Source organism: Meles meles, chromosome 7, assembly GCF_922984935.1.
Source record: "Meles meles chromosome 7, mMelMel3.1 paternal haplotype, whole genome shotgun sequence".
Lineage (NCBI taxonomy): Eukaryota > Metazoa > Chordata > Mammalia > Carnivora > Mustelidae > Meles > Meles meles.
In genome coordinates, this window is record NC_060072.1 from 131,435,669 (window position 1) to 131,463,611 (window position 27,943).

The window sequence follows — 27,943 nt, forward strand, 5'->3', positions numbered from 1 at the left end:
AATATATTGAATATATTTAATATGTTGATAAATAATATATTAGTATAATAGAAAATATGTAACATTGCATTAATATAACATTAATACAAATATTTTACTTAGGAATTACAGTTACTTAGGAAATACAAATACTCTCTAATATACAGCCCATATCCATATATCTCCTTTTGTCCCAGTCATGTCCTTTAATAAATTGACCCAGGATTCAGCAAAGTATCAAATGCCGCATTTAGATAACTAAATGTATGATTAGTAATAATATTAATTTTGTCCATTTTATTACTCATATTAATAATTAATCTCCTGTCATCTAAAACAGCCTCCAGATGGGGTGCCTGGGTGGCTCAGTGGGATAAGCCTCTGTCTTCGGCTCGGGTCATGATCTCGGGGTCCTGGGATTGAGCCCCACATCAGGCTCTCTGCTTAGCAGGGAGCCTGCTTTCCCCCCCATCTCTCTGCCTGCCTCTCTGTCTACTTGTGATCCTGTCTGTCAAATAAATGAATAAAATATTTGGGGAAAAAAAAAAGTTTAAAAATAAAACAAACACAGCCTCCAGGATTTTCTACTTTTCATGACATTGATATTTTTGAAGAGTCCAGGTCAGTTGTTTTATCAAATGTCTCTCTATTATTTATTTAAACCTCCTATTCAGATCTATGTTAAACATATTTGATAGAATTACCACATAAGTAGTGTATTGTGAGGGGAGGAGAAAGTGGTATATTGTTCACAGAGAATCATATCCTTTTTTAAAAAAAAATAAGGATCAGGGACGCCTGGGTGGTTCAGTTGGTTAAGTGTCTGCCTTCGGCTCAGGTCATAATTCTAGGGTCCTGGGATCGAGTCCCGCATCAGGCTCCTTGCTCAATGGGGAGCCTGCTTCTCTCTCTGCCTCTGACTGCCACTCTGCCTGTTTATGCACGCTCTCTCTCTCTGACAAATAAATAAAATCTTAAAAAAAAAAAAAATAAGATCATCATATCATATCCTTTAGTGGGGATGGTATTTAGAAACCAGTTCGGTTTGGAGTGGGTCCCTGTTTATAACGGACCCCTGCCTGGAAGGTTAATTTGTGATGTTACATCAGTCCTTCTTTCCCATAGGCCTCTTACATTTATCCAGTGTTGGCAAGTACAAAACCCTTCCTTGTTTCAGATGCTCTTCTCTGATTGGCTCCTAGTGCTTTCCAGTGGAGACTGTTGGTGATTCGGGGGTTTATTTGTTGTTTTATTCTCCCCTCACAAATACTGTTACCATGCAGTCTTGTAGTGCGTTGTCCCAACCTGCTTGTATTTTGGAGTTCATGGCAATATTTTGAATACGTGGTTTTATTGTAAATAAAATTCCATGGGTTTTGGTTTTCTTGTATAAGTGGTTTCTTTTTATGTGGGGATTCAAAGAGCCTGAGAAGCTATGGTACTGCCACCATATTCGCTTTCTTACTATTTTGATTTCTTATTTTTTTAGAAGATTTATTTATTTGAGAGACAGAGAGCAAGCACACAGGCGTGCACACACAAGTTGGGAGAGGGACAGAGGGAAAGGAACAGAATCTCAAGCAGACCCCCACACTAAGTGAGAAGCCAGATGTGGGGCTTGATCTCAGGACCCAGGAGATCAAAATCCAAGCCAAAATCAAGAGTCAGACACTCGACTGATTGAGCCACCCAGGCATCCCTAATTTTTTTCTTATTTTAAAAGGAGTTTTCTTTTAGCACACCTAATTTTATTATCTGTGTATATAAAAATTACTGATTTTTATATGTTAACTTTATGCTACTACCTTATTATATTGTATTAGGTAGTTTTATCACTGATTGATGATATCTGTCCTTGGTTCACTTAAAATTTTAAAGGGGGTATTTAAGCTCAAGTGATAATTTGTGATGGAAGTAGTACAAAGTAGTTTTACAAGGCTTTTATTTGACCAGATCTTTTGTGTCATAGTAGCTGTATTTTCTTTTTTCTTTTTTAAAGATTTTATTTATTTTAGAGAGAGAGCATACATGAGTAGGGGGAGGGACAGAGGAAGAGAAGGGGGGCAGGGAAGCAGATTTCCTGCTGGGCTGTGATCCCAGTGTGGTGCTTGATCCCAGGACCTTGATCATGACCTGAGCTAAAACCAAGAGTTGGACACTTGACTGACTTGAGCCACTTAGGCACCCCTTTAATAGCTGTATTGTAAAAGCAGGTGATTTTTTGTTTGTTTTTTACTTTAAAAATATGCATATCGGGGCACCTGGGTGGCTCAGTTGGTTAAGTGTCTGCCTAGGGCTCAGGTCCTGATCCCGGAGTCCTGGAATGGAGTCCCACGCGTGCTCAGCAGGGAGTCTGCTTCTCCCTCTGTCCCTCCCCCTACTTGTTCTCTCAGTCTGTTACTTGCATTCTCTCTCTCTCTCAAATAAATAAATAAAATCTTAAAAAAAAAGACAATATCAGAAACAAACCAATCTCAAATGTTTAATTATAGCACTTCAGGTGCTATAATTAGGTGGGGGAGAATTAAAAAAAGTATGTAGTGTATAGACAGAATATATTATGGGGTTTTGGGGTAGCTCTCCAGCCACTTGTCCTTCTCTGTTCAAGTTTATTTCACTTCTCCTATGATAGTGCTGATGACATGGGCTGTAAATTTCTCTCTCTTTATTAGTTCTACCTCCTAATTTTTTTTTTTGAAGATTTTATTTATTTATGACAGAGATAAGGAGGGAAGGAGGGAACACAAGCATGGGGGAGCTGGAGAGGGAGAAGCAGGCTCCCCGTTGAGCAGGGACCTGATATGGAGCTCAATCCCAGGATGCTGGGATCGTGACCTGAGCTGAAGGCAGATGCTTAATGACTGAGACACCCACGTGCCGTCTAATTTTTTTTATTATGGCAAGATACATGTAACATAAAATTTACTATCTTAACCATTTTTAAGTGCATAGTTCAGTGTATTAAATACATTGTTGTGTGCCCATGACCATCATCCATCTGCAGAACTCTTCATCTTGTAAAACTGAAACTCCGTAGCTATTAAATAATAACTTCGCACCTCCCCTTTCTTCCCCAGCCTCTGGCAGCCACCTAGGTTGTCAAACTAGGAGTTTGACCACTCTAGATTCATTTAAGTGGAACTATACAGTATCTAGCTTTTTATGATGCGCCTGTTTCACTTAGCATCCTGTCTTTAAGGTTTATCCATGTTGTGTCTTGTTAGAGTTTCCTTTTTTTTTTTTTTTTCCAGGTTGGGTAATATTCTGTTGTATATATGTACTATGTTTTGCATATTTATTTGTTGATGGACACTAAATGCTTCTGCATTTTAGCCATTGTGACTACTACTGTGAAGATGGGTATATAAATATCTCTAAACCCTGGTTTTCATTTTTTGGAGGTATATACCTAGCATTGGAATTACTAAATCAGACATAGTGATTCTGTGTTTAATTTTTTGAGGAACAGCCTTTTTTCCACAATGACTGTACCATTTTACATTCCTACCAACAAGGGTTCCAGTTTCTCCACATCTTTACCAACACTTTGTTTTTTTTGTTTTTTCTCTGTAGTAATTTTGTTACCTTCATTATAAGTTACTTGGTCTTTAGCTCCTTTGTTTATGATTATTGTTTGAGAATTACACTAGAGGAAAAGTGAGATATATTCAAATGTAAATTTTATTGGTTTAATATGAAGTTTTAGACCAAAGTGCCCAATAAAACTTTCTGCATTGATAGAAATGTTCTGTAATTGTATTGTTTAACACAGTGGCCCCTAGCCACATCTGCCTGTTAGATACTTGAAATGTGTCAAATTGAGATAGTGAATCTTTAATTTCATTTAATTTTAATTAAGTTAAATTTAAATAGCAGTATGTGGCAAGTTGATACCAGATTGGACAGCATGGCTTTAGAAAATAATGAGAGTCTGGTTGTCATATCTAAGGTTTTCTGGGTAAATATAGGGTTACTTGTGTTTAAATTATAGAATGTTTTTATTCAGTTTCTTATTTTGTTTAACCATTTACTTCATCATGAAGTATATTACTCAAAAATGGGAATCAAATAGGCACTAATAAGTTTTAGGTCAACCAATAGTAGGTAATGAACTACTTTGTACTAAGACTTTCAGGCAACAGGTAGTTTGGAAAGCTTTTGTGGTGAAAAATTATGAGCATAATAATAGCTTATTCTTAATTGAGAGTTCTTATGACTTGCCTCATGTCTGCCGGTTGTGGGTGCTTGCTAGTTTTTCCTCCTTTGACGTTCAGTAGATGTCATTGTCTCTGTAACTGTTACCTGAAAGGGGTTGGAACCTTTTGTCCACCAAGGATGAATCTATATTGATAATGAATCTTACTATTACAACTAGATGGAACTTATGCCAACTGCCAGATTGTCAGGGAGGTCTCCTACCTGGAGAAGGGTTAACAATCATAAGGACATCATTTGGATTGCTATCTTCTCAGCCTGGAACCATATCCTCAAATCCTTCTCCCTCCTACTGAAGCAATAAAATAGAGGACCATTTATTTACTGCCTGAGTGACCTTACAGTGTACTTAATATGCTTGTTAGCATTCCCACTTTCCTTAGATTTCATTAATTGGCCTGTTGTGCCCTTATCCTTCCTCTTCCAGAAAGCCATATCTCTAACAGCATCATGTTCTTATCGTCAATCCATTAGGAACTCTGTAAGAGGTCCATGATTACCCTACTTATGACTAGTTAGGAGACAGGAGAATTCTGGGTCAGAGATGAAGGACAGTCTGTTACACAGTACACAGTAGCCGTAGTATCAGTATTTTTACACCATGCCCCCAAGACCCAGTTTCCATGGGGCAACAAAGAGGGCCATGTGACATCTGCTCATGTGATCTTTTGCATTGTCATAGAAGAACTCCAAGTTTAGGGCATCTGAATCTTTTGTAATGGACAGTAAGCATGGCCTCCCTTCGCCTCTGAAGTAGACACACTGTGTTCGAAGTCTGTTCATTATACAAAGAACCTTGAAAAGATAATTCAAAATGATGGGCAAGTCATTGCCTCACTTGAAAAACATGGAGAGAAAACTTCAGAGATTCACATAAAATTGTTTCCCATCACATAACAATTCTCAAATTATGAGTTGGCTTAATAACAGTGTTTATTTTTCATTCACAACTGAGTCCAAAACAGGTGTTCTTGATTGACGGACAGCTTTTTTTCAAGTCATGAGTCAGGAAATTAGGTTCCTTCCATCTTATGACTTAGCCTTCTTTTTGATGTTGTTTCTATGGCTCTGATGGTCATTTTGCATCGGTCTCTGGAAGAGGAAAGGACATGGAAACTAAATTGTTGGGGCTGTTAAGGACCATGCCCAAAGGAGATTTACATCATTTTTCTTTTTCTTTTTTTAAATTAAATTAAACATTTTTTCAGTGTTCCAAGATTCATTGTTTATGTACCACACCCAGTGCTCCATGCAATACGTGCCCTCCACACTGCCCACCACCAGGCTTATCCATCCTTCTGCCCCCTCTCCCCTCCAAAACCCTCAGTTTGGTTCTCAGAGTCCACTGTCTCTTATGGTTTATATCCCCCTCTGATTTCCCCTATCTCACTTCTCCTCTCCCATCTCCCTATGTCTTCCATGTTATTCGTTATGCTCCACAAATAAGCAAAACCATATGATACTTGACTCTCTCTGCTTGACTTATTTCACTCAGCATAATCTCCTCCAGTCCCATCCATGTTGATACAAAAGTTGGGTATTCATCCTTTCTGATGGAGGCATAATACTCCATTGTATATATGGACCATATCTTCTTTATCCATTCGTCCATTGAAGGGCATGTTGGTTCTTTCCACAGTTTGGCTACTGTGGCCATTGCTGCTATGAACATTGGGGTACAGATGGCCCTTCTTCTCACTACGTCTGTATCTTTGGGGTAGATACCCAGTAGTGCAGTTTCAGGGTCATAGGGTAGCTCTATTTTTAATTTTTTGAGGAATCTCCACACTGTCTTCCAAAGCGGCTGCACCAACTTGCATTCCCACCAACAGTGTAAGAGGGTTCCCCCTTTCTCCACATCCTCTCCAAGACTTGTTTACATCATTCAGGTTTTCATTTCATTCAGGTTTTATTTGGCTAGAACCTAATGACCACATATTAACTGCAAAGGAAGCTGGGAAGTATCTAGTTATATTCTTAGTAAGAAAAAGAAATGGGTTTGGTGAATAGCTGGTATACGTCATCTTAGCCATCCTTTTTTTTTTTTTTTTTAAATTTTGTTTATTTGTTTATTTACAGCATAACAATGTTCATTGTTTTGGCATCACACCCAGTGCTCCATGCAGTACGTGCCCTCCCTATTACCACCACCTGTTTCCTCAACCTCCCCCCCCCCCCCCCGCCCCTTCAAAACCCTCATGTTGTTTTTCAGAGTCCATAGTCTCTCATGGTTCATCTCCCCTTCCAGTTTCCCTCAACTCCCTTCTCCTCTCCATCTCCCCATGTCCTCCATGTTATTTGTTATGCTCCACAAATAAGTGAGACCATATGATACTTGACTCTCTCTGCTTGACTTATTTCACTCAGCATAATCTCTTCCAGTCCCGTCCATGTTGCTACAAAAGTTGGGTATTCGTCCTTTCTGATGGAGTCATAATACTCCATTGTGTATATGAACAACATCTTCCTTATCCATTCATCCGTTGAAGGGCATCTTGGTTCTTTCCACAGTTTGGCGACCGTAGCCATTGCTGCAATAAACATTTTAGCCATCCTTTTTGTTACACCATATGTAATTACAAAAAATTCAAATGAGGCAGAACATTTTAAAAATTTTAAGTTAATTTAAAAAAAACAACACCCACTCCAGTCTCCACCATTCAGAAATAGCCATCATTACTATTAAGTAAGCTTTCTAGATGTCATTTTTATACATACATATAGAAAGACTAAGGGTGGTAGATTGATAAAAGTTATTTTGTTAAGGTGATGTAATGCTATTAATATTTTAAAAATACTAAAGTCAGATTTCGTTGGTTATATAGAAGAAGAAGAAAGTGAAGTAAAACAGGTAACATTATTGCACTTCAAAGAAAATTTTCTTACCACAAGAGATATTATTTCCTAAAATATAACTTGAAGTTTAATAATAGATTACAAAACCAAACAAAAAACGTTATCTCTCCAGTTGAGATGCTCTCAGCTATAACAGAATATTGCTAAAGCAATAGGGAATTTGCTGTTTTGCTTAAATTCAGAGACTAGGCTTCTTTAGGATTGGTTAATTTAACAACAGCCAATCCAAGAGTGGCAGGACATTATTGTGTTTTTTGTGGCTCTTTTGACTTTTCTAGGCATGATTTTCCAGGTCACTACAGTTGTTCCAAGGTCTTGGCGTAATACTTGAGCATCTGAAGGCAGGAAGGGAGTACCTTATTAAGAAAAGGAAGAACTGTGGGAGAGGGGGCTGCCTGGGTGTTGCAGTTGGTTAAGTGATGGACTTTGACTCTTGACCTCAGCTCAGGTCATGATCTCAGGGTCATGGGATCGAGCCCCATGTGGGGCCCTGTGCACAAGCGGGGGTCTGTTTCAACATTCTCTTCCCCTGCCCCACTCTCCACTTGTATGTGAGTGCTTATGCACTCTCAAATAAATAAATCTTACAAAAAGAGAAAAGAATGTTCATAGCCGTATCACAGAAAATGTCCCCTTCTGTTACCCAGCCTCAACCTTTCCTAGACCTAAACCAGCCAGTGACTAAGGAGAATAAATTTATCTCAGTTGACATAGATACACCCATGTTCCTCTCTGGGTTGGAGTATGAGGCCACTTGAGGATGTGAGAGAATATTGCTGTGGAGAGGTCCAAAGACAATTCCTAGTGTTCCCTTCCCCGCCTCTTTCCCCATTACATTCTCCTAAGTTTAATTATAAGTCTTGCTGTTAAACATTCTGTAACAGAGTTTTTCAGAATGCATTATTTCAGATAATTTTGTCAGCTTTTATGTTTGAATACATATTTTGTTCCCCATTCCTTGGATTCTCTACTTTAGGGACATGAATTATCCTTATGTTTGATTATCTTTGTTTTCTGTAGCTATTAGTTCCTCTTTCTCTCTTTTTAAAATTTGATTTACTTTCAGTTAATTAGCATAGAGTATATTACTAGTTTCACAGGTAGAGTTCAGTTATTCATCACTCTTTTTTTTTTAAGACTTAAAAAATTTTTTTTTTAAGATTTGTATTTATTCATACGACAAAGAGAACACAAGCAGGGGGAGTGGCAGAGGGAGAGGGAGAAGCAGGCTCCACACTGAGCAGGGAGCCCAAAGTGGGGCTCCATCCCAGGACCCTGGGATCATGACCTGAGCTGAAGGTAGATGGTTAACCAACTGAGCCACCCAGGCACCCCAGTTTTTCACCAGTCTTGTATAACACAGTGCTCATTATATCCTGCGCCCTCCTTAATGTCCGTCACCCAGTTATCCCATATCTCCACCCCTCTCCCCTTCAGGAGTCCTCAGTTTGTTTCCTGTGATTGAGTCTCTTATGATTTATCTCCCTCTCTGGCTTTGTCTTGTTTTGCCTGTCCTTCTCCTATGCTCCTCTGTTTTGTTTCTTATATTCCACATATGAACAAAATCATATGATTGTTTTTCTCTGATTGACTTATTTCACTTAGCATAATACCCTCTAGTTTCATCCATGTTATTGCAAGTGGCAACATTTTATGTTTTTGATGGCTGAGTAATATTCAGTTGTGTGTCACACACACCACATCTTCTTTATCCATTCGTCTTTCGATGGACCTCTGGGTTCTTTCCATAGTTTGGCTATTGTGGACACTGCTGCCATAAACATTGGGGTACAGGTGTCCTTTCATATCACTACATTTGTATCTTTGGGGTAAATACCTAATAATGCAGTTGCTGGGTCATAGGATAGCTCTAATTTTAGCTTTTTGAGAAACTCCCATACTGTTTTCCAGAGTGGCTGTACCAGCTTGCGTACCTACCACCAGTGTGAAAGGATTCGCCTCTCTCTCTGCATCCTCGCTATTAGTTCCTCTCAACTGCTTTAATATCTGCTGTTTTTCATTTGTATACGGTGGCTATTTCAAGCCTTTTAGCAGTGTTTTTATTTTCAACAATGTATATTTTCCTTGCTATTTCTAAAAATAGCTATTGCTATTTTTTCCTTGCTATATTTCTAATATAATAATATTGCTATTTCCTTGGTATTTTCCTTGCTATTACCTTTTCTCTTTTAGTCTTTAAATTACTTTGGTTCTCAGTCCTTCATTTTTTATTTTTTTTTCCTGTTTTGTCATTTCATTATGAGTTTTTTTTTTTTAATGAATTTATGTTCAAAGTAAGTTTTATTTAGTATGGGGCAGTTTTGAGATTGAGTAATCTCATCTTTATGCTGAGTTATGTTTACTCCTAGGTTGAGAGTTTTGGTTATCTTATGCATGTTTTGCTCTTTATATTGTTTTTTTTTTTTTTGGCTGGCAGTAGTTCTTCATCTTACTCACGCTTGGGAGGCTCTTTTTAGGCATTTGCTCTACTATGATTCAGGTAATTTCTTGTATCTCTTCTCACCATTTTAAGACTAGGGTTTGAAGGTGAATTTTTTTTTTTTTTTTCATTATGATAGTATACTCTTTAACCCTGTCCCCCATTTCATCCATCCCCCCACTCACTCACTGTCTGGTAAACATCAGTTTGTTCTCTGTAGGGAAGAGTCTATTTCTTGGTTTGTCCCTCTTGCTCTTCCCCACTCCCCCTTTGCTCATTTATTACTTAAATTCTGGATATGAGTGAGAGTTTATGGTTTCTGTCCTTCTCTGACTGATTTGTTTTGCCTGTTAGCATTGTACTCTCTAGCCCCATTTATGTTGTTGCATGTGGCAAGATTTCATTTTTTTATGGCTGAATAATACTCCATTGTGAATATATACCATATCTTCTTATCCATTCATCTGTGAATGGATACTTGGGCTGCTTGCATAGTTTGGCTACTGTAAGTAATGTTTCAATGAACATGGGGGAGCTTGTGTCCCTTTGAATTAGTGTTTTGGTATTTTTTGGGTAAATACCAAATAATGCAGTTACTGGATCACAGATTAGTTCTATTTTTTATTTTTTTTTAAAGATTTTATTTATTTATTTGTCAGAGAGAGAGAGAGAGAGAGAGAAAGATCACAAGTAGGCAGAGAGGAAAGCAGAGGCAGAGGGAGAAGCAGGCTCCCTGCCGAGCAAGGAGCCCGATATGGGACTCCATCCCAGGACGCTGGGATCATGACCTGAGCCGAAGGCAGCCGCTTAACCAACTGAGCCACCCAGGCGTCCCTCTATTTTTGATTTTTGAGGAGCCTCCATACTGCTTTCCAGAGTGGTACACCAGTTTGCATTCCTACCAACAGTGCAAGAGGGTTCCTTTTTCTCCATAACCTTGTCAATGTTTGTTCTTTGGCGTGTTTTTGATTTTAGCCATTCTGACAGGTTTGAGTTGTTGTAGTTTTGATTTGCATTTCCCTGATGTGAATAATGTTGAGCATCTTTTCATGTGTCTGTTGGTCACCTACATGTCTTCTTTGGAAAAATGTGTGTTCATGTCTTTTGCCTCTTTTAATTGGACTATTTGGTTTCGGGAGTTGAGCTGTATCGGTTCTTTATCAGATATGTCTTTAGATATCTTTAGATATCTTTAGATATATCTTTAGATATCAGACATATCTTTATCAGATATGTCATTTGCAAATGTCTTCTCCCATTCTGTAGGTTGCCTTTTAGTTTTGATTGTTTCCTTCACTCTTCAGAAGCTTTTTATTTTGAGATAGTCCCAATAGTGTATTTTTTTTTCCTTTAATTTCCCTTGCCTCAGGAGACATATCTAGAAAAATGTTGATATGGCTAGTGTCGCAGAAATTTCTGCTTGTGTTCTCAAGTATTTTTATGGTTTCAGGTTTCACATTTAGGTCTTTAATCCATTTTGAGGGTTTTTTTGTGTGTGTATGGTGAAAGAAAGTGGTCCCATTTCATTCTTTTGCATGTGGCTGTCTGATTTTCCCAAAGCCATTTGTTGAAGATACTTTCTTTTTCCTCTTTTGTCAGTTATTAATTGACCATCTAATTGTGGATTTACTTCTGGATTTTCTGTTCTATTCCATTGACCTATGTGTCTATTTTTAATGCCAGTACCATATTGTTTTAATTACTAATTGCTTTATAATATAATTTGAAATCTGGAAATGTGATACCTCCAGTTTTTCTTTTTCATCATTTCTTTGGCTACTTGAGGTCTTTTGTGGTTCCATATAAATTTTAGGATTGTTCTAGTTCTATGAAAAATGTTGGTATTTTGTTAGGAATTGCATTAAATGTTTAGTGTGGTTTGGGTGGTGTAGACATTTTACCAGTATTTTTCCTTCCAATTCATGAGTGTGGAATGTTTCTCCATTTCTTTCCACTCTTCTGACTTTAATCAGTGTTTTCAGTTTTCAGAGTACAGGTTTTTCACCTCTTGGTTAAGTTTATTCCTAGATATTTTATTATTTTGGGTGCAGTTGTGAGTGGGATTGTTTCTTAATTTCACGTTTTGCTGCTTCATTATTAGTGTGTGGGAATGCAGCAGACTTCTGTTCATTGATTTTGTATCCTGTGGCTTTAGTAGCAGTTCTAGTAGTTTTTTGGTGGAGTCTTTAAAGTTTTCTTTGTATAAGCATGTCATCTGTAAAGAGTTTATTTCTTCATTACCAGTTTGGATGCTATTTATTTATTTATGTTGTCTGATTGCTGTGGCAAGGATTTCCAGTACTATGTTGAATAAAAAGTGGTGAGAGTGGACATCTTGTCTTGTTCCTGACCTTAGGGGAAAAGCTCTCAGTTTTTCACCATTGAGTGTAATATTTGCTGTAGGTGTTTCATATAAGGTCTTTATTATGTTGAGGTATGTGAGGGCTAATAAGTATGTTTGCCTCTTTCTGAAGCCAGACGGAATGGTAAGGCCTCAGTATAAAAGCTTAGGTAGGACAATACAAGTTTTTGGTAAAAACCCAGGCTAGATCTCTTTTTAAACTTGATAAACTTGTTGTAGTAGATTTTTATCTTTCTACTGTGTCGGGGTTTCTCATTCCTATGGGAGAATACCCTCAGATTTTATATAATTCATTCTTAGCCTAGATCCTTGATTTTCAGAGTTAGCACCTCATCATGCTCATGTCTTTCCTTCCTATTTTTCCTATTTCTGCCCTAAAGCTGGTCCTACTCATTAGGCAGAATAAGAACTAAAAAGATTTCTTCTTTCCAGATTTGGGAATTTTTGTGGTATTCTAAGAATTTTAAGGAATTGGAAATAGTAAGATTAATAGCTGAATCCTATAGCTCAAACCGGGACAATTTCTGCTCTGTTTCTAAAATCTATTTCATTGCTTGGTTGCCAGTTTTTATTTAATGAATTATTACCTGTCTTTTCCATCTTCCCAATTTCAGTTGCTGTTGGCTTTCTTGTTTGATTGATTGATTGCTGGTTTTGTTCATTTGCTTTTTCACTTGTTTAATGTTGGAAAAATATAACGTGATTTCACATCACCTTTTTAAGTGCTGAGAGTTATTTAAACGTAGGCACTCTTTCCTTTTTGGAAATTCGGTTCTATCACAGAATTGAATTATGTTAAAATAACTCATTTGTTTTTTTTTTTTTAATGTTATGGCTATGTATTACTTTCTTTTCTTTTCTTTTTTTAAAATGTTTTATTTATTTGACAGAAATCACAACTAGGCAGAGAGGCAGGCAGAGAGAGAGGAGGAAGAAGGCTCCCCGCGGAGCAGAGAGCTCGATGCAGGGCTCGATCCCAGACCCTGGGATCATGACCTGAGCCGAAGGCAGAGGCTTTAACCCACTGAGCCACCCAGGCGCCCCTACGTATTACTTTCTAATAATTTCTAATATTCAGCTCCCTGATGAACTCTTCTTGGCACTTAATGAAACTCTTTTACTACATGCTAGTGTTTTTAACCTTTGTTAAAATTTACTCTAGGGGTGCTTGGATGGCTCAGGTCATGATCCCGGGGTCCTGGGATTGAGCCCCATGTGAGCTCCTTGCTCAGTGAGAAGTCAGCTTCTCACTCTTTCTATCACTCCCTCTGCTTATGCTCGCTCGCTCGCTCTCTCTCTCAAATAAAGGAATAAAAAAAAAAATCTTTAAAAAAAATTTATTCTAGAATTTTTCTGGTAAGTAAGCTCAAGCTTGTTCGAGATTGCATTCCTTCTAGAATTTACTTTCTAGTTTACCCTAAACTTTTCTGTCAGTGGTTCAGTGATTGTATGTGTACTTTCAAAACTCTCTTATATCTGTTTAATTTCTTTGGGTCTGAAGAAATGAATTTAAGTATTGTCTCTACTTTCTTACCCTTTAATTTTCCTTTAAGAATTTCTTCACCCTTTTCAGTTTGCACATGGAAACTCTAAATGTAAAAACTCCTGTATAATTCATTCCTTAGTTTCTTTTTTTTTAAAAGATTTTATTTATTTATTTGACACAGAGAGAGATTACAAGGAGGCAGAGAGGCAGGCAGAGAGAGAGCAGGGGAGCAACTGAGCAGAGAGCCTGATGCGGGGCTTGATCCCAGAACCCCAGGATCATGACCTGAGCCAAAGGCAGAGGCTTTAACCCACTAAGCCACCCAGGCGCCCCAATTCTTTAGTTTCTTTACATGGAAAGAAAGTTCATCCTGGAACTAAAGCTACTTTAAAATAGAAATTTTTCTCTCCCTTCTTTCCTTCCTTCTCATTCCTTCCTTTCCCTACTCTTTCAAATTTCCATGTTAAAATTTCTCATCATGGATACCTTATCTATTTTTTTTTAAATATTTTATTTATTTGACAGAGAGAAATCGCAACTAGGCAGAGAGGCAGGCAGAGAGAGAGGAGGAAGCAGGCTCCCCGCGGAGCAGAGAGCCCGATGTGGGGCTCGATCCCAGGACCCTGGGATCATGACCTGAGCTGAAGGCAGAGGCTTTAACCCACTGAGCCATCCAGGCGCCCATCTGTTTTTTTTTTTTTTTTGTTTTTTGTTTTTAATTAAAGTCTGCTTTTTAAAAGTTTAGTTAAGTTTCTTTGGGGGCGTAGATAAAAGAGTTTACTTTGTGGTTGTTTAAATGATTTGTTTCTGATCTATAAAAATGGGTCATCGTAGTGCCCTTTTAAGGATTAAATGAGATAATTTATGTGTTTTTATAATTCTGATTATTTTTATTGTTAATTGTGCACACTGATTCAATTGGGAGTGACACTGGCTGTCCTGACCTATGGCTTTACATAAAAAAATATTCAGTATTGTTTATTTCCTTCTGGCTATTTTCTGTTCATGCATAATACATTTAAAAAACAAACTCATATTAACCATTTTTCTAAATCTCCAAGTAGTCCTTCAGAATATACTTATTTTAATGGCCATTATATGGTTTTATAGTAATTTTTTCAACCACATCTCTGTTCTTGCATATTCAGATTGTTTTCAGGTTTTTTTTCTCATTGCAAATAATTCTGTAATAAACCACACCACACCACAACTTATTTAAACCTTTTTTCACGGATGCGTTGGTGGTTCAGTCGGTAAAGCATCTGCCTTCACCTCCCAGTCCTAGGATCGATTCCCATGTTGGGCTTTCCTACTTCTCCCTCTGCCTGCCACTCCCCCTGCTTGTGTGCTCTTATATTCTCTCCCTCTCTCTCTTTCTGACAAATCTTAAAAAAAAATTTTTTTTGTTCACCTCCTGGAAGTGAAATTACTAGGACAAAAGGCATTTTTATGGTTTCTAATTCTTGCTTTTAAAATTGTCCTTCACATATTTATAATCTCTCTGATATATGCAAGTGCTCATTTCAACATTGGGTCTTATAAAAAAATCACAAAATACAAAACCCAACAATTTTGATCACTAGGTGAGAGAAAAATACTACTTTTACTTTTTTAATAGTTGAGTTGGACATTTTTTGTGTTGTTTAGTGACTCTTTATTTCTTGAGTTGTTCTTTGTACATTATTCTGTGGCATTTATGTAGGTTATTTTTTATTGATCTGTAAAAAAGTTTAAATAGTGCTAATATATAGGACATATTTTACTCATTTTCAAGGATTTTGCTTTTTGTTTTTAAATTGATGTAGAAGCGTTTTTAAATTGATGTAGAAGCATTTTAAATTTGAATAACTAAAACTGCTTTTCCCTTTCTAAGTTTTTACTTTGTTTTAATACTTGGAAGAGTCTTTTCTTCCTAAAAGTTAAAGATTTCAAAAATATTTCCTGCCAAACTTCTGGATTATTTCAGTTGTCACATAATGGTTTAAATAATCCGTCTGGATTTTGTTTTATTTTGAGTAATATGTTTTCCCCCAAATTATTTACCAGTTTTTCTACTACCATTATTTTGTAATTTTAGCTGTTCCCTACAGATTTGGAAACCCTTCCTATTTACATATAATTGAGTCTTTTTCTGGAAACTCGTTTTGTTCTATTGATGTATTAAAATCAGCCTGTGTGTCTCTCTCTCTTTTTAATTTTTTTTATTTTTATTTTTAAAAGATTTTATTTATTTATTTGACAGACAGAGATTACAAGTAGACAGAGGCAGGCAGAGAGAGAGAGAGAGAGGAGGAAGCAGGCTCCCCGCTGAGCAGAGAGCCTGATGCAGGGCTGGATCCCAGGACTCTGGGATCATGACCTGAGCCGAAGGCAGAGGCCTTAACCCACTGAGCCACCCAGGCGCCCCTCTCTCTCTCTTTTTTAAATCTTTCTCCAGATTTTTATTTAAATTCTAGTTAGTTAACATACAGTGTAATATTAGTTTCAGCTGTAGAAATAGTGATTTGTCACTTACATACAACACCCAGTGCTCATCACAGGTGCCTTTCTTAATCCCCATCACCTATTTAAACCCTTCCCCCCACTCATGTCCCCTCTAGTAAACCTCAGTTTGTTCTCTAAAGAGGAGTCTGTTTCTTGGTTTGCCTCTGCCCACCCCCCCAATCTTCATTTGTTTCTTAACTCACACATGTGAGTCATATCATATGGTATTTTTCTTTCTCTGAGTTATTTCACTTAGCCTAATACTCTCTGGCTCAATCTACATCATTGCAAATGTTAAAGTTTCATTCCTTTTTGTGGTTGAGTAATATTCGTGTGTGTGTGTGTGTGTGTGTGTGTGTGTGTGTGTATCATATCTTTATGCATTCATTAGTCTGTGGACATTTGGGCTCTTTGCCACAGTTTGTTGATAATGCTGTTATAAACATCAGGGTGTATGTGCCCCTACAAATCAGTAATTTTGTATCCTTTGGGTAAATATCTACTAGTGCCATTGCTGGGTCATAGGGTAGTTCTATTTTTAACCTTTTGAGAAACCCCCCACTGCAGTCCTCATCTCAGGATACATTTCTTGATCTATCAAATAGGACCAGAGTTCTGTATAATCCCATGAGTATGTTCACACTTTCATGTATGTACATGTGCATACTTTGCCTTTTACTCTCAAATAGTTTGCATGTTTTAAGTGTTTGTTTACCTTCTTGGGTCATTTACTATTAAAACATCCCAGCTCTCCTACCATTGACGAATAAAAGCCATTTTGGGAAGTAGAACAGGACGGACAGAAAAGCCTTCTTTATTATCTTTATGGGAGAAAAATATTGATATAGAATGTATAGATCCAGGATCATTTGAACCTCATATTTATAAATTAGATTGTAATTTATACTTTCTTTAACTCTTACTACCCAGTTGTGAATTCTAGTTCTGATTCAGTTAACTACTGTTACTTGAGAAAGCACCCCATTACTTATAGTGGCTTATAACAGGCAGGTCTTAGCAGGAACGTCGCATCTTTCTTTCATGTGGTATCAGCTGGGTTTACCCGTGAGGCTACATTAACCTGGTGGTTGGTGGGGTAGAGTAAGATAGGATTGTTATGTTATGTTATATTATGTTATGATATTCTTTTGACATTTTTAAGTTGTTTTACTAAATAATTCCAGCAAGATAGTCTTATTCACATGTCTGGTGCTGTCTATAAGGTTGGGTACTTCAATTCTTCTCCATAGGGTCTCATTGTCTACTTGGCTTCTCTGTCAGAGAATATGAACTCATTATTTACATGGTGGATGGAATCCAAAGGGCAAAGGTGGAAGCCATTTAAGATTTTTTGAAGTCTTGAGCTTCTGAACTTGTACATCATTGTGCCGTATCCTCTTGGCTAAAGCAAGTCACAAGCTAACCCAGGTTTATGTGTGTGGAGAAGAGGACATCTTATGATGGAAGGAGTAGTGACATCCTACTACAGAGAAACAGAGGCATGATTGGTGGATCATTATTAAAATCTGTTGCAATTAAAATGTAACTCTTTAAATGATAATAAATTTCACACCCAATACTGATTCTTGCATACCGATTCAAACAGTTAAAAACAATTTGGTTAAAATTTTTTGTCGTTAAATAAAGTTGGGCTCCGGGGCGCCTGGGTGGCTCAGTGGATTAAGCCGTTGCCTTCGGCTCGGGTCATGATCTCAGGGTCCTGGGATCCAGCCCCGCATCGGGCTCTCTGCTCCGCAGGGAGCCTGCTTCCTCCTCTCTCTCTGCCTGCCTCTCTGCCTACTTGTGATCTCTCTCTCTGTCCAATGAATAAATAAAATCTTTAAAAAAAAAATAAAGTTGGGCTCCTAATATGTAATTAACTTGTAATTAATTGAATTCTTTCTTATATTCAGTTCATCAGTTTTAGTACTTCAGAGTGAAAGTAGCACACCACAACTTCAGAGTATCTATTTTTTGTTAGACGTAGCTGATTCACTCATTTCCTTTTTTAAAGATTTATTTACTTATTTATGTTTGGAAAGAGAGAGAGAGAAAAGAGCACACATGTAAGTGAGCAAGGGCAGAAGAAGAGGGAGGGGAATTTTAGGTAGACCCCCCATGGAGCACAGAGCCTGACTCTGGGCTCAATCTAATGATCCTGAGATCATGACCTGAGCCAAAATCAAAAGTCAGATTCCTAACAGACTGAGCCACACAGACCCCCCAATTCATTCATTTTCTGAGTAAACCTAGGAAAGAATTTATTGCCTGAGTTTCTAGTTTGTGGGCCATAGAATTTAATATATAGCGATGTAGAATCTGACATTGTTCTGTGATATTACATGTCAGACTGCTATTTAAATTTTAAAGTGCAGTTCGTAAAATGTACACGGAAGTATTTGGTGTTTTTAATAAGAAGAAAATACAGTTTGCCAGATATAAATGTAGCAAATGATTATGGGCTTCAGTTGTTTATATATAATTTTAGGTTGGTTAAGAGTAAGTATGTTAAAAAAAAAGTAAGTATGTTGAAGCCACTTTAATTTACACTAGTAATGTCATATTACTAGTATTGTTTGTAAAATAATAAAGCACGATCAGCAGAAGTCATCTTTTTATTTTTTTGACAAGTATTCATTAACATTTTGAATTACTAAATAGAATTATGGAAGAAACTCATCTTTATTGTACATATATGGTTATAATTTATATTTAAATTGGATCTTATTTCTTTTCATTTCTAGAAATATAAAGAAAAGGACAAACACAAACAGAAACATAAGAAGCAACCAGAACCATCGCCTGCATTGGTTCCTTCTTTGACTGTTACCACAGAGAAAGTAAGTTTTAAGTGCCATATTTTGTTTTATTTAAGAACTAGTTGTGTGGGGGCGCCTGGGTGGCTCAGTGGGTTAAGCTGCTGCCTTCGGCTCAGGTCATGATCTCAGGGTCCTGGGATCGAGTCCCACATCGGGCTCTCTGCTCAGCGGCGAGCCTGCTTCCCTCTCTCTCTCTCTCTGCCTGCCTCTCTGTCTACTTGTGATCTCTCTCTGTCAAATAAATAAATAAAATTTTTAGGAAAAAAAAAAAAAAAGAACTAGTTGTGTGCTGGCTTTTGCCTTTAAGAAATGTTCTTATTCCTAGTGTCCTGGTTCCCTTTAACTTTTCCTACCTCTTTAACCCTATGTTGAGCACTTTAGGATTCCTATTTCTTAGTCCTTTATCTTTATTAATTATTATTTATTATAATTAATTTATAATTAATATATTATATAATTATATATAACATGTTATATATAATTATATAATTTATTTATTTATAATTTATTATTTATCCTTTATTTAATTATGAAAAATAAGTAAGCCTAACCGCTTGGGGAGGGCATCATTGAGATTAAGAATTTGGGCTGTAGGGACGCCTGAGTGGCTCATTTGGTTAAGCTGCTGCCTTTGGCCCAGGTCGTGATCCCAGGGCCCTGGGATTAAGTCCTGCATTGGGCTCCTCACTCAGCCGGGAGCCTGCTTCTCTCTCTGCCTCTGCCTGCCACTCTGCCTGCTTGCGTGCTTGCTCTCTCTCTCTCTCTTTCTGACAAATAAGTAAATAAAATCTTCTAGGAAAAATAAAACTAAATAAAATAAAACACAGTATTTAAATCAAAAAGCATTTGGGTTGTAGAGTGGGTTTTGTCCACCTGTGATTTTGAATTCTGGCTTCACCACTTATGGAAAGAGCTGTTAGATTGATTAACCTCTTTGTAACTCAGTTTCATCTTCTGTAAAGTGGGGGAAATAATTATTGGAATTGAGTGAGAGAGTATAGGCAAAGCAATCATAATATCTGGTTCATAGGAAGTATTATAGTTTTTATAGTAAGTGTTAAATATTAATAAGATTATTATTGTATACCTAATATGAAAATAAGTGGAGACAGGGAAAGACAGTGGCGACACAGGTAGCAGGGGTGAGGTGGAAGTACAGTAGGAGGCTGGGCAAGGGGCCAGTCATGTAGGGTTCTGTAAGCCAGTGGAAAGGCTTGGTTTTTTAGTTTGAGTGAAAAGTGAGCCATTGGTGTTTTGAACCGAGATGTAATATGATCTCAGGTACTGTAAGGATCTCTGGCTCTTCATTGTAGATAGACTGTAGAGAGTCAAGGATGCAAGCAGGGAGGCCATTAGGAGATAATTACAGGAATGCAGAGAGAGATGGTGTGAACAGTGGAGGTGGTGAGAGGTGATCAGATTCTGAGTATATTTAAAAGTAGCTTTCTCATAAAGTAGATGAGAGGTGTGAGAGAGAGAGAGAGAGAGAGAGAGAGAGAGAGAGGATCCAAAGAAGAATCTAAGGGTATTGGGGCAGGTAACTAGAAGGGATGGAATTGCTGTTAACAAAGATGGTAAAGGCTGTGGGTGTGGTAGGTTGAGGGCAAGATGGAGAATTCAGTTTTGGATATGGTATGTATTCTCCTGCTGTTGGAACAAATTTAGCAGTTTAAAAAAATATAAACCTGTTATGTTCTTGTTCTGTAGACCCGAAGACTGGGTGGGCTCAGCTGGTTACTCTGGGTCTCTTAAAGGTGAAATCAAAGTGTTGGATGCCCTGGGGTTCTCACCTGGCCGTAGGAGCAAGTGCTTCTAAGCTCATTCAGGTGGTTAGATTTATGCCCATTTCCTTTCTGGCTCTCAGCTGGGGTCTGCCCTTCAGTTCTAGAGGCTCTCTTCAGTCCTTGCACATGTGCCTCTCCATTTCAGAGCCAGGAGTGGCTTGTTGAATCCTTTCCACCCTTGGAATCTCTCTTCTACTGCATCTCTTCTGCTTCTGGCCAGAGAAAGTTCTCTTCAAGGGTTCATGAGATTAGATTGGGCCTGCCTGAAAAATCTGGGATAATTAGCTGGGATAATTTTCTTTTTTGAAGTATATAACCTTAGTTACATTAGCAAAGGTCCTTTTGCCATGTAACATAACGTATTTCAGGGATTCAGGTTTCAGGGATTAGGATGTGGACATCTTGGCAGGGCTCTTCTGCCTACATTAGGGTTAAAATGTTTATTAGACATCCAAGTAGAAATGTTAATTAGCCAGTGGCATGCGTAGTCTGGCATTTGGGAAAGAGGTCCAGACTTTGGACATAAATTGGGAAGTTGTCTCTCTATAGAGTTTACTTTAAGCCATTAGAGTGGGTGCCAGTGGAGGAATGAGTGCAGGTAGGGAGAATAAGAGGTCTTAGGAAGCCCTAGGGCTGGCAGTGGGGAAAGAAAAGGGGAAACCAGTAAACAAGACTGAGAAGAAGTCCCAGGACCCTGGGATCATGACCTGAGCCGAAGGCAGACGCTTAACCGGCTGAGCCACCCAGGCATCCCTGGCTTGTTTGTTTTCTTAATACTGCATTTTGTGAGCCATTATGTGTTCTGGATACAAATCCTTTATCAGATACATTATTTTTGCAAGTATTTTTCCCGCTCAGTGACTTAAATAGACTTTTGTTTTTAAGGTAGACTTCATGTCCAACATGGACCCCAGTGTGGGGCCTGAACCCATGACCCCCACATTAATTAAATGTTCAGTATATACATTTTAAAATATGTTTTCTTCTGTAAATTTTGTATTTTTTATGTTTCACATTTGGGCCGGTGATCCATTTTGTGTTAAATTTTGCATATGTGAGTTATACATCAAAGTCCACTTATTGAATGACTTACCTATTGAATTATAGATAACTGGTTTTTCTAGGCCCACATATGGAACAGACTGTCCTTTCTCCACTGAACTGCCTTTACCCACATTTGTTGAAACCCATTTGACCATGTATGTATCAGTTCTGCATTGATCTGTTTATCTGCTTTTACATTTAATACCACACTATCTTGATTACTGTAGCTTTGTAATAACCAGTTAGGTCAGGTAGGATCCATCTTCCGATTTCATTCTCCTCTTTCAGAGTCATTGTGGCTATCAACATAGAATTGTTCTGTTTTTATGTGAATTTTCGAATCAGATTTTCAGGTTGTAGAAATAAAACTGCCTGTATTTTGATTTAAACTGCATTGAGTCTACAAATCATACTGAGGGAGAATTGGTGTCTTAACAATATTGAGTCTTTTGATTCATGAAAAGAGTACATCTCTTCATTTATTTCTTTATCTTAGCAGCAAGTGTGCAGGTTTTGTACATCTTTTTCCAGCTCCATTCCGAAATATTTGATGTTTTTTGATACTATTATGATCTTTTTTTAAAAGGTCAATTTCTGATTGTTCGTTACTAGTACATAGAAATACATTTTTAAAATTTTTTATGTTTATCTGGTATCTTGCAAACTTGCTGAAATTTTATTTCCAGTAGCTTAACTGATCCCATGGGATTTTCCCATATGATCACGGCAACTACAAATAAGATAGTTGTACTTTATCCTTTCTGATCTGCCCCTTATTTCTTATTATATTGTTAAATATTTATGTGGTGAGAGTGAGCATGTTTGCTTTGTACAATTACTTTGAAAAAAAATTTTTTTTTAAGATTTTATTTATTTTAGAGATGGGGAGAACATGAGCAGAGGGAGGGGCAGAGGGAGAGAATCTTGGAGCTCCATGAGAGGGCTCAGTCTCATGATCCTGAGATCATGACCTGAGCCGAAATCAAGAATCCCACATTTAACCAACTGAACCACCTAGGTGCCCTGGGGGAAAGTAATCCTTTAACATTATATATATGATATATATGATATATATATATATGATAGGAAGTATCTTTCTATTCCTAGTTTGCTGAGAGTTTTTATCAGCCATGGATATTAGATTTGGTCAAATAATTTTTCTACATATTTTGATAGATTAATATGATAGTTACTTTTTTCTTTTTTAATCTGTTAATGTGGTTAAGTACATTGGCTGATCTTGCCCCCTCCCCGTTAAGCCAAGCTTGTATTCCTGGGATAAATCCCACCTGGCCTTGATACATTACCATTTTTAAATATTATTGAATTCAGGTTTTTGAAATTTAAAGGAATTTTTGCAACTGTGTTCATGAGGGATCTTGGCCTATATTTTTCTTTCTTTTTTTTTTTTTTTAAGATGTCATTTATTTGTTTTGAGAGAGAAAGACAGAGAGTCCGCACATGTGAGTCTGGGAATGGGCAGAGGCAGAGGGAGAGAGAGAGAATCTAAGGCAGACTCCATGACAAGCACAGAGCCCTAACAAGGGCTTGATCTCACCACCCAGAGATTATGATCTGAGCTGAAGTCAAGAGTCAGACGCTTAACTGACTGAGCCACCTGGGCACCCATGTAGTTTTTCTTTTCTTAGAATGTCTTTGGATTTGTTTGCAAAAATAATTGCTGGCCTCAGATTAAGTTGCCAGATGTTCAGTTTTCTGGAAGAGTTTGTCTAGATTTGGTATTATTTCTTAATGTCCGGTAGGATTTACTTTTAAAGCCATTTGGGCATAGAGTTTTTCTTGGGAAAGTTTTTAAACTATAATCCATTTCTGTAATAGCTAGAGGACTATTTAGGTTATCTATTCTTAAGGTACCTTTGACAGTTTGTATCTTTTTTTCTTTTCTAGTCTAGGCTTGCTAGAGATTTTGAATTTTATTGATCTTAAGTTTTTAGCTTTTGTATTCATTGATTTTCTCTGTTGGATCTTATTATTTTGTATTTTAGTTTTCAGTAGTTTTAGTTTTTCTGCTCTGATTTTATTTTTTCCTTCCTACTTCTTACTTTGGGGTTTACTCCATTCTTCTTTTTCTAATTTTTGTAAGGTATGAGATGACAGAATTTACTTGAGGCCTTTCTTTTTTCTGAGATATAGGCAGTTTTAAAAAAATTAATAAAATTTAAAATGAATTTTTAGAGGTGTTAGCTATTCAGTAGAATGGAATCGTACTTTCTAGTTTAGAACCTGCAAATAATACATGTTTTGCACTGACATTTTCATAAATACTCAACTTTTGAAAATTTGTAAGTAAATTTGTGCATTTCCATTTTTAGGAAGTGAACACCCAAAAGAAGTTCCCACGCACAAACATTAAAGAAGGAATAGATAAATGGGTATATTTAAGTGCTCTGTGGGTGGGGAAATTTTGCTTGGCAGTCGAGTGGCAGACAACTAGCTCTTACTTATTTTTTTTAAAATGCAGCTTATGTGAACTTAAACCAAAACAAAACCAGTTCATCCATTTTTTTTTCCTACTCCCCACCTCCTCCCTTGCCTCTGGCAACTGCTGATCTTTATTTTTTTAGAGCAGTTAGATTTGCAGCAAAATTGAATGGAAGGTACAGAGATTTCCAATGTACCCTCTAGTACCTGTCAGAGTGGTACATTTATTACAAGCTATGAACCTCACTGAAACACCAGTATTGCCCAAAGTCCATAGTTGACATTGGGGTTCACTCTTGGTGTTACAAGGTTGTATCCAATGGGTTTTTTAAAATATTTAATGTTACGGTGTCCTACAGAATAGTTTCACTACCCTGAAAATTCTCTGGGTTCTGCCTCTTTATCCCCCCTTCCTGTCAAGCCCAGCAACCACTAATCTTTTTACTATCTCCATAGTTTCACCTTTTCTAGAATGTTGTATATAGTTGGAATCATACAGTTTGTAGCTTATTCAGATTGACTTCTTTAACATAGTAATATGCTTTAAAGTTTCCTTCATGTCTTTTTTAAAAAACATCTTTAGACATTATACTTTCTAGAGCAGTTTCAGATTCACAGCAAAACTGAGAGGGAGATAACCCATATATCCCCTATTCTCACACATATATAGCCTCCCCTATTATCAACACCTGTCAACAAAGTGTTAAGTTTGTTACTATCAGTGAACCTACACTGACACATAATTATCACCCAAACTTCATAGTCTTGGTGGTGTGTGTTCTGTGGTTCGGATACATGTATAATGACATGTATCCACCATAATAGTATCATACAGAAAATCACTGGCCGAAATGTCCTTTGTTTTCTACCTATTCATCCCTCCCACCCTCTAGCCCCTTGCAGCCACTGATCTTTTGACTGTGTCCATACATTTGCCTTTTTTGAAATGTCATATAGTTGGAGTCTTACAGTATGTACCCTTTTCTGGCTGGCTTTTTTCACTTAGTAATATGCATTTAAGATTCTTCCATGTCTTTCCAAGGCTTGATAACTGATTTCGTTCTAGGACTGAATATTACTTCATTGGCTGGATATACCACAGTTTATTTATCCATTTACCTACAAAAGGACATCTCGGTTGCTTCCAGGTTTTGGCAATTATGAATAAAGCTTCTATAAACATCCATGTGCAGGTTTTGTGTGGATGTAATTTTTCACTTTCTTTGGATAAATACCAAAGAGTGTGTTTGTGGGAAAATATGGTAGGAGTATATTTGATTTTATAGGAAAGTGCCAAGCGATCTTCCAGTGCCACCAGTGATTTGAGAGTTCCTTTTTCTCTACATCCTCACCAGCATTTGGTGGTGTCATTGTTCTGGATATTGGCCGTGATAATAGGTGTGTAGTGGTATCTCACTGTTTAAATTTCATTCCTCTGCTGACAAAGGATATGGAGCTTTTTCTATCTTCTTTGATGAGGTGTCAGGTTTCTGGCTCTTTTTTAAAAATCAGTTCATTTGTTTTCTTATTGTTGACTTTTAAGAGTTCTTTATATATTTTGGGTAAGTCTTTTTTTTTATCATGTATCTCTGTCTCTCTTTTTATTAGAGTACAGTTGAGAACACAGTGTTGGATTAGTCTCAGCTGTGCAACCTAGTGATTCAACAACTCTGTGTCATGCTATACTCACTACTAGTGTAGCTACCATCTGTCACCATATAATGCTATTAAAATGCCATTGACTATATTCCCTGTGCTGTATCTTTTAATTCCCATGACTTATTCTTTCCATAATTGGAAGCCTGTATCTCCTACTCCCATTGACCCATTTGGCTTTTACCCCCATGTCCCTCCTCTTTAGCAACCATTGGTTTGTTCTCTGTATTTATAGGTCTCATTCTGCTTTTTGCTTGCTTATTCATTTATTTTTTAGATTCTCCACATAAGGAAATGTTTGACTTATTTCACTTAGTGTAATAATATCCTGTAAGTTCATCTATGTTGTTATACATGGCAAGTTCTTGTCCTTTTATATGGCTGCATCATATTCCATTGTGTATTCCTTTCCATTCCATATGTGTATATATACCACATCTTCTTTATTCATCTATCAGTGGCCACTTGGGTTGCTTCCATATCTTGGCTCTTATAAATAAAGCTGGTATAAGCAAAGGATGTGCATGTATCTTTTTGAATCCCACTACCCGGTCATGGAATTATTGGATCATGTGGTATTTCTATTTTTAATTTTTTTTAAGGAATAGAGAACTTTTTATTATATGTAAATAAGGTTATCTAGTTGTCTTCTGAATTCTGTTTTTAATTTTTTGGGAACTTCCATACTATTTTCCACTGTGATTGTAACAATTTAACATTCCCACCAGTAGTGCCCAAAGATTCTTTGTTCTCCACATCTTTGCCAACACTTGTTATTTCTTGTTCTTTTGATTCTAGCCATTCTGCTAGGTATGAGGTGATATCTCACTGTTTCTGATTTGCATATTTCCCTCATGATTAGTGACGTTTGGCATCTTTTCATGTGTCTGTTGGTTATCTGTATATGTCGTCTTTGGAAAAATGTTTATTCAGATCCTCTGTCCATTTTTCAGTCACCTTTTTTGTTGGTGTTGAGTTGTATAACTTCTTTATATATTTTGGATATTAACCCTTTGTCAGATATATCATTGACAGATACGCTCTTATGCAGTAGGTTAACTTTTTTTTTCTTAATAGTAATCTGACAATTCTATACATTACTCAGTGCTCATTATGGTAAGTGTACTTTTTTTTTTTTTTAAGATTTTATTTATTTATTTATTTGACAGGGGGAGAGAGAGAGAGAGAGGAGAAACATAAGAAGGGGGAGTGGGAAAGGGAGAAGCAGGCTTCCTGCCAAGCAGGGAGCCTGACGTGGGACTGGATGCCAGGGTTCTGGGATCATGACCTGAACCAAAGGCAGGCACTTAATGACTGAGCCATCCAGGCACCCCACAATAGGTTACCTTTGTGTTTTGTTAATGATTTCCTTTTCTGTGCAAGAGCTTTTTATTTTGATGAAGCCCCAGTAGTTTATTTTTGCTTTTATTTTCCCTGCCTGAGGAGACATATCTAGAAAAATGTTTCTATAACCTATATTTTCTTTTAGGAATTTTATGGTTTCAGGTTTCACATTTAGGTCTTTAATCCATGTTGAGTTTATTTTTGTGTATGGTGTAAGAAAGTCCAGTTTCATCCTTTTGAATGTAGCCATCCAGTTTCAGCACCATTAATTAATTAATTAATTAAGATTTTATTTAGTTGAGAGTACATGCCAGCACGAGTGGGGGAGGGGTGAAGGGGGAGGGAGAAGCTGACTTCCCACTGAGCGCAGAGCAAGAAGCCTAGGGCTTGATCCCAGGACCACCCTGGCTTCCTGATCTGAGCCTAAGGCAGCCACTTAGGTGTCCCTAAGGTGCCACCCAGGTGCCCCTTCAGCACCATTTATTGAAGCGACTGTCTTTTCCCCATTGTATATTCTTGCCTCCTTTGTTGTAGATTAATTGACAATGGAGGCATGGGTTTATTTCTGCGTTCTCTGTTCTGTTCTATGTGTGTCTGTTTTTGTACCAGTACCATAGTGTTTTGATTGCAATAGCTTTGTAGTAGATAACTGAGATCTGGACTTGAGATACTTCCAGCTTTGTTGTTCTTTTAAAATGTTGCTTTGGCTATTTGAGGTATTTTGTAGTTCCATACAAATGTTAGTATTATTTGTCATCATTTTTGTGGAAAATGTCAGATATGCCCTTTTCAAATATTTTCTAACAACCTGTAGCTTATCTTTTCATTTTCATGACTATGTCTTTCACAGAGCAGAGGTTTTAATTTTAATTTAATTTTAATTAAGTTCAGCTTACCAATTCTCTCTTTCATGGGTTGTGCTTTTGGTCTTATATCTGAAAAGTCATTGCCAAACCCAGGATTATCCTTATTTTCTCCCATGTTCTAGGAGATTTATAGTTTTGTATTTTACATTTAAATCTGTGATCCGTT

General features: G+C 37.2%; 1 protein-coding gene across 11 annotated transcripts in view; it reads left to right on the top strand.

Annotated features, from left to right (window-relative positions):
* MLLT10 (MLLT10 histone lysine methyltransferase DOT1L cofactor) overlaps positions 1-27,943 on the top strand; it is a 244,978-nt gene that overhangs the window by 128,066 nt on the left and 88,969 nt on the right. For all 11 annotated transcript variants that reach the window (XM_046010903.1, XM_046010902.1, XM_046010901.1 and 8 more), the window contains one exon: positions 18,567-18,662. In XM_046010903.1, coding sequence (XP_045866859.1) covers positions 18,567-18,662 — 96 coding nt within the window. The remainder of the gene's footprint in view (positions 1-18,566; positions 18,663-27,943) is intronic.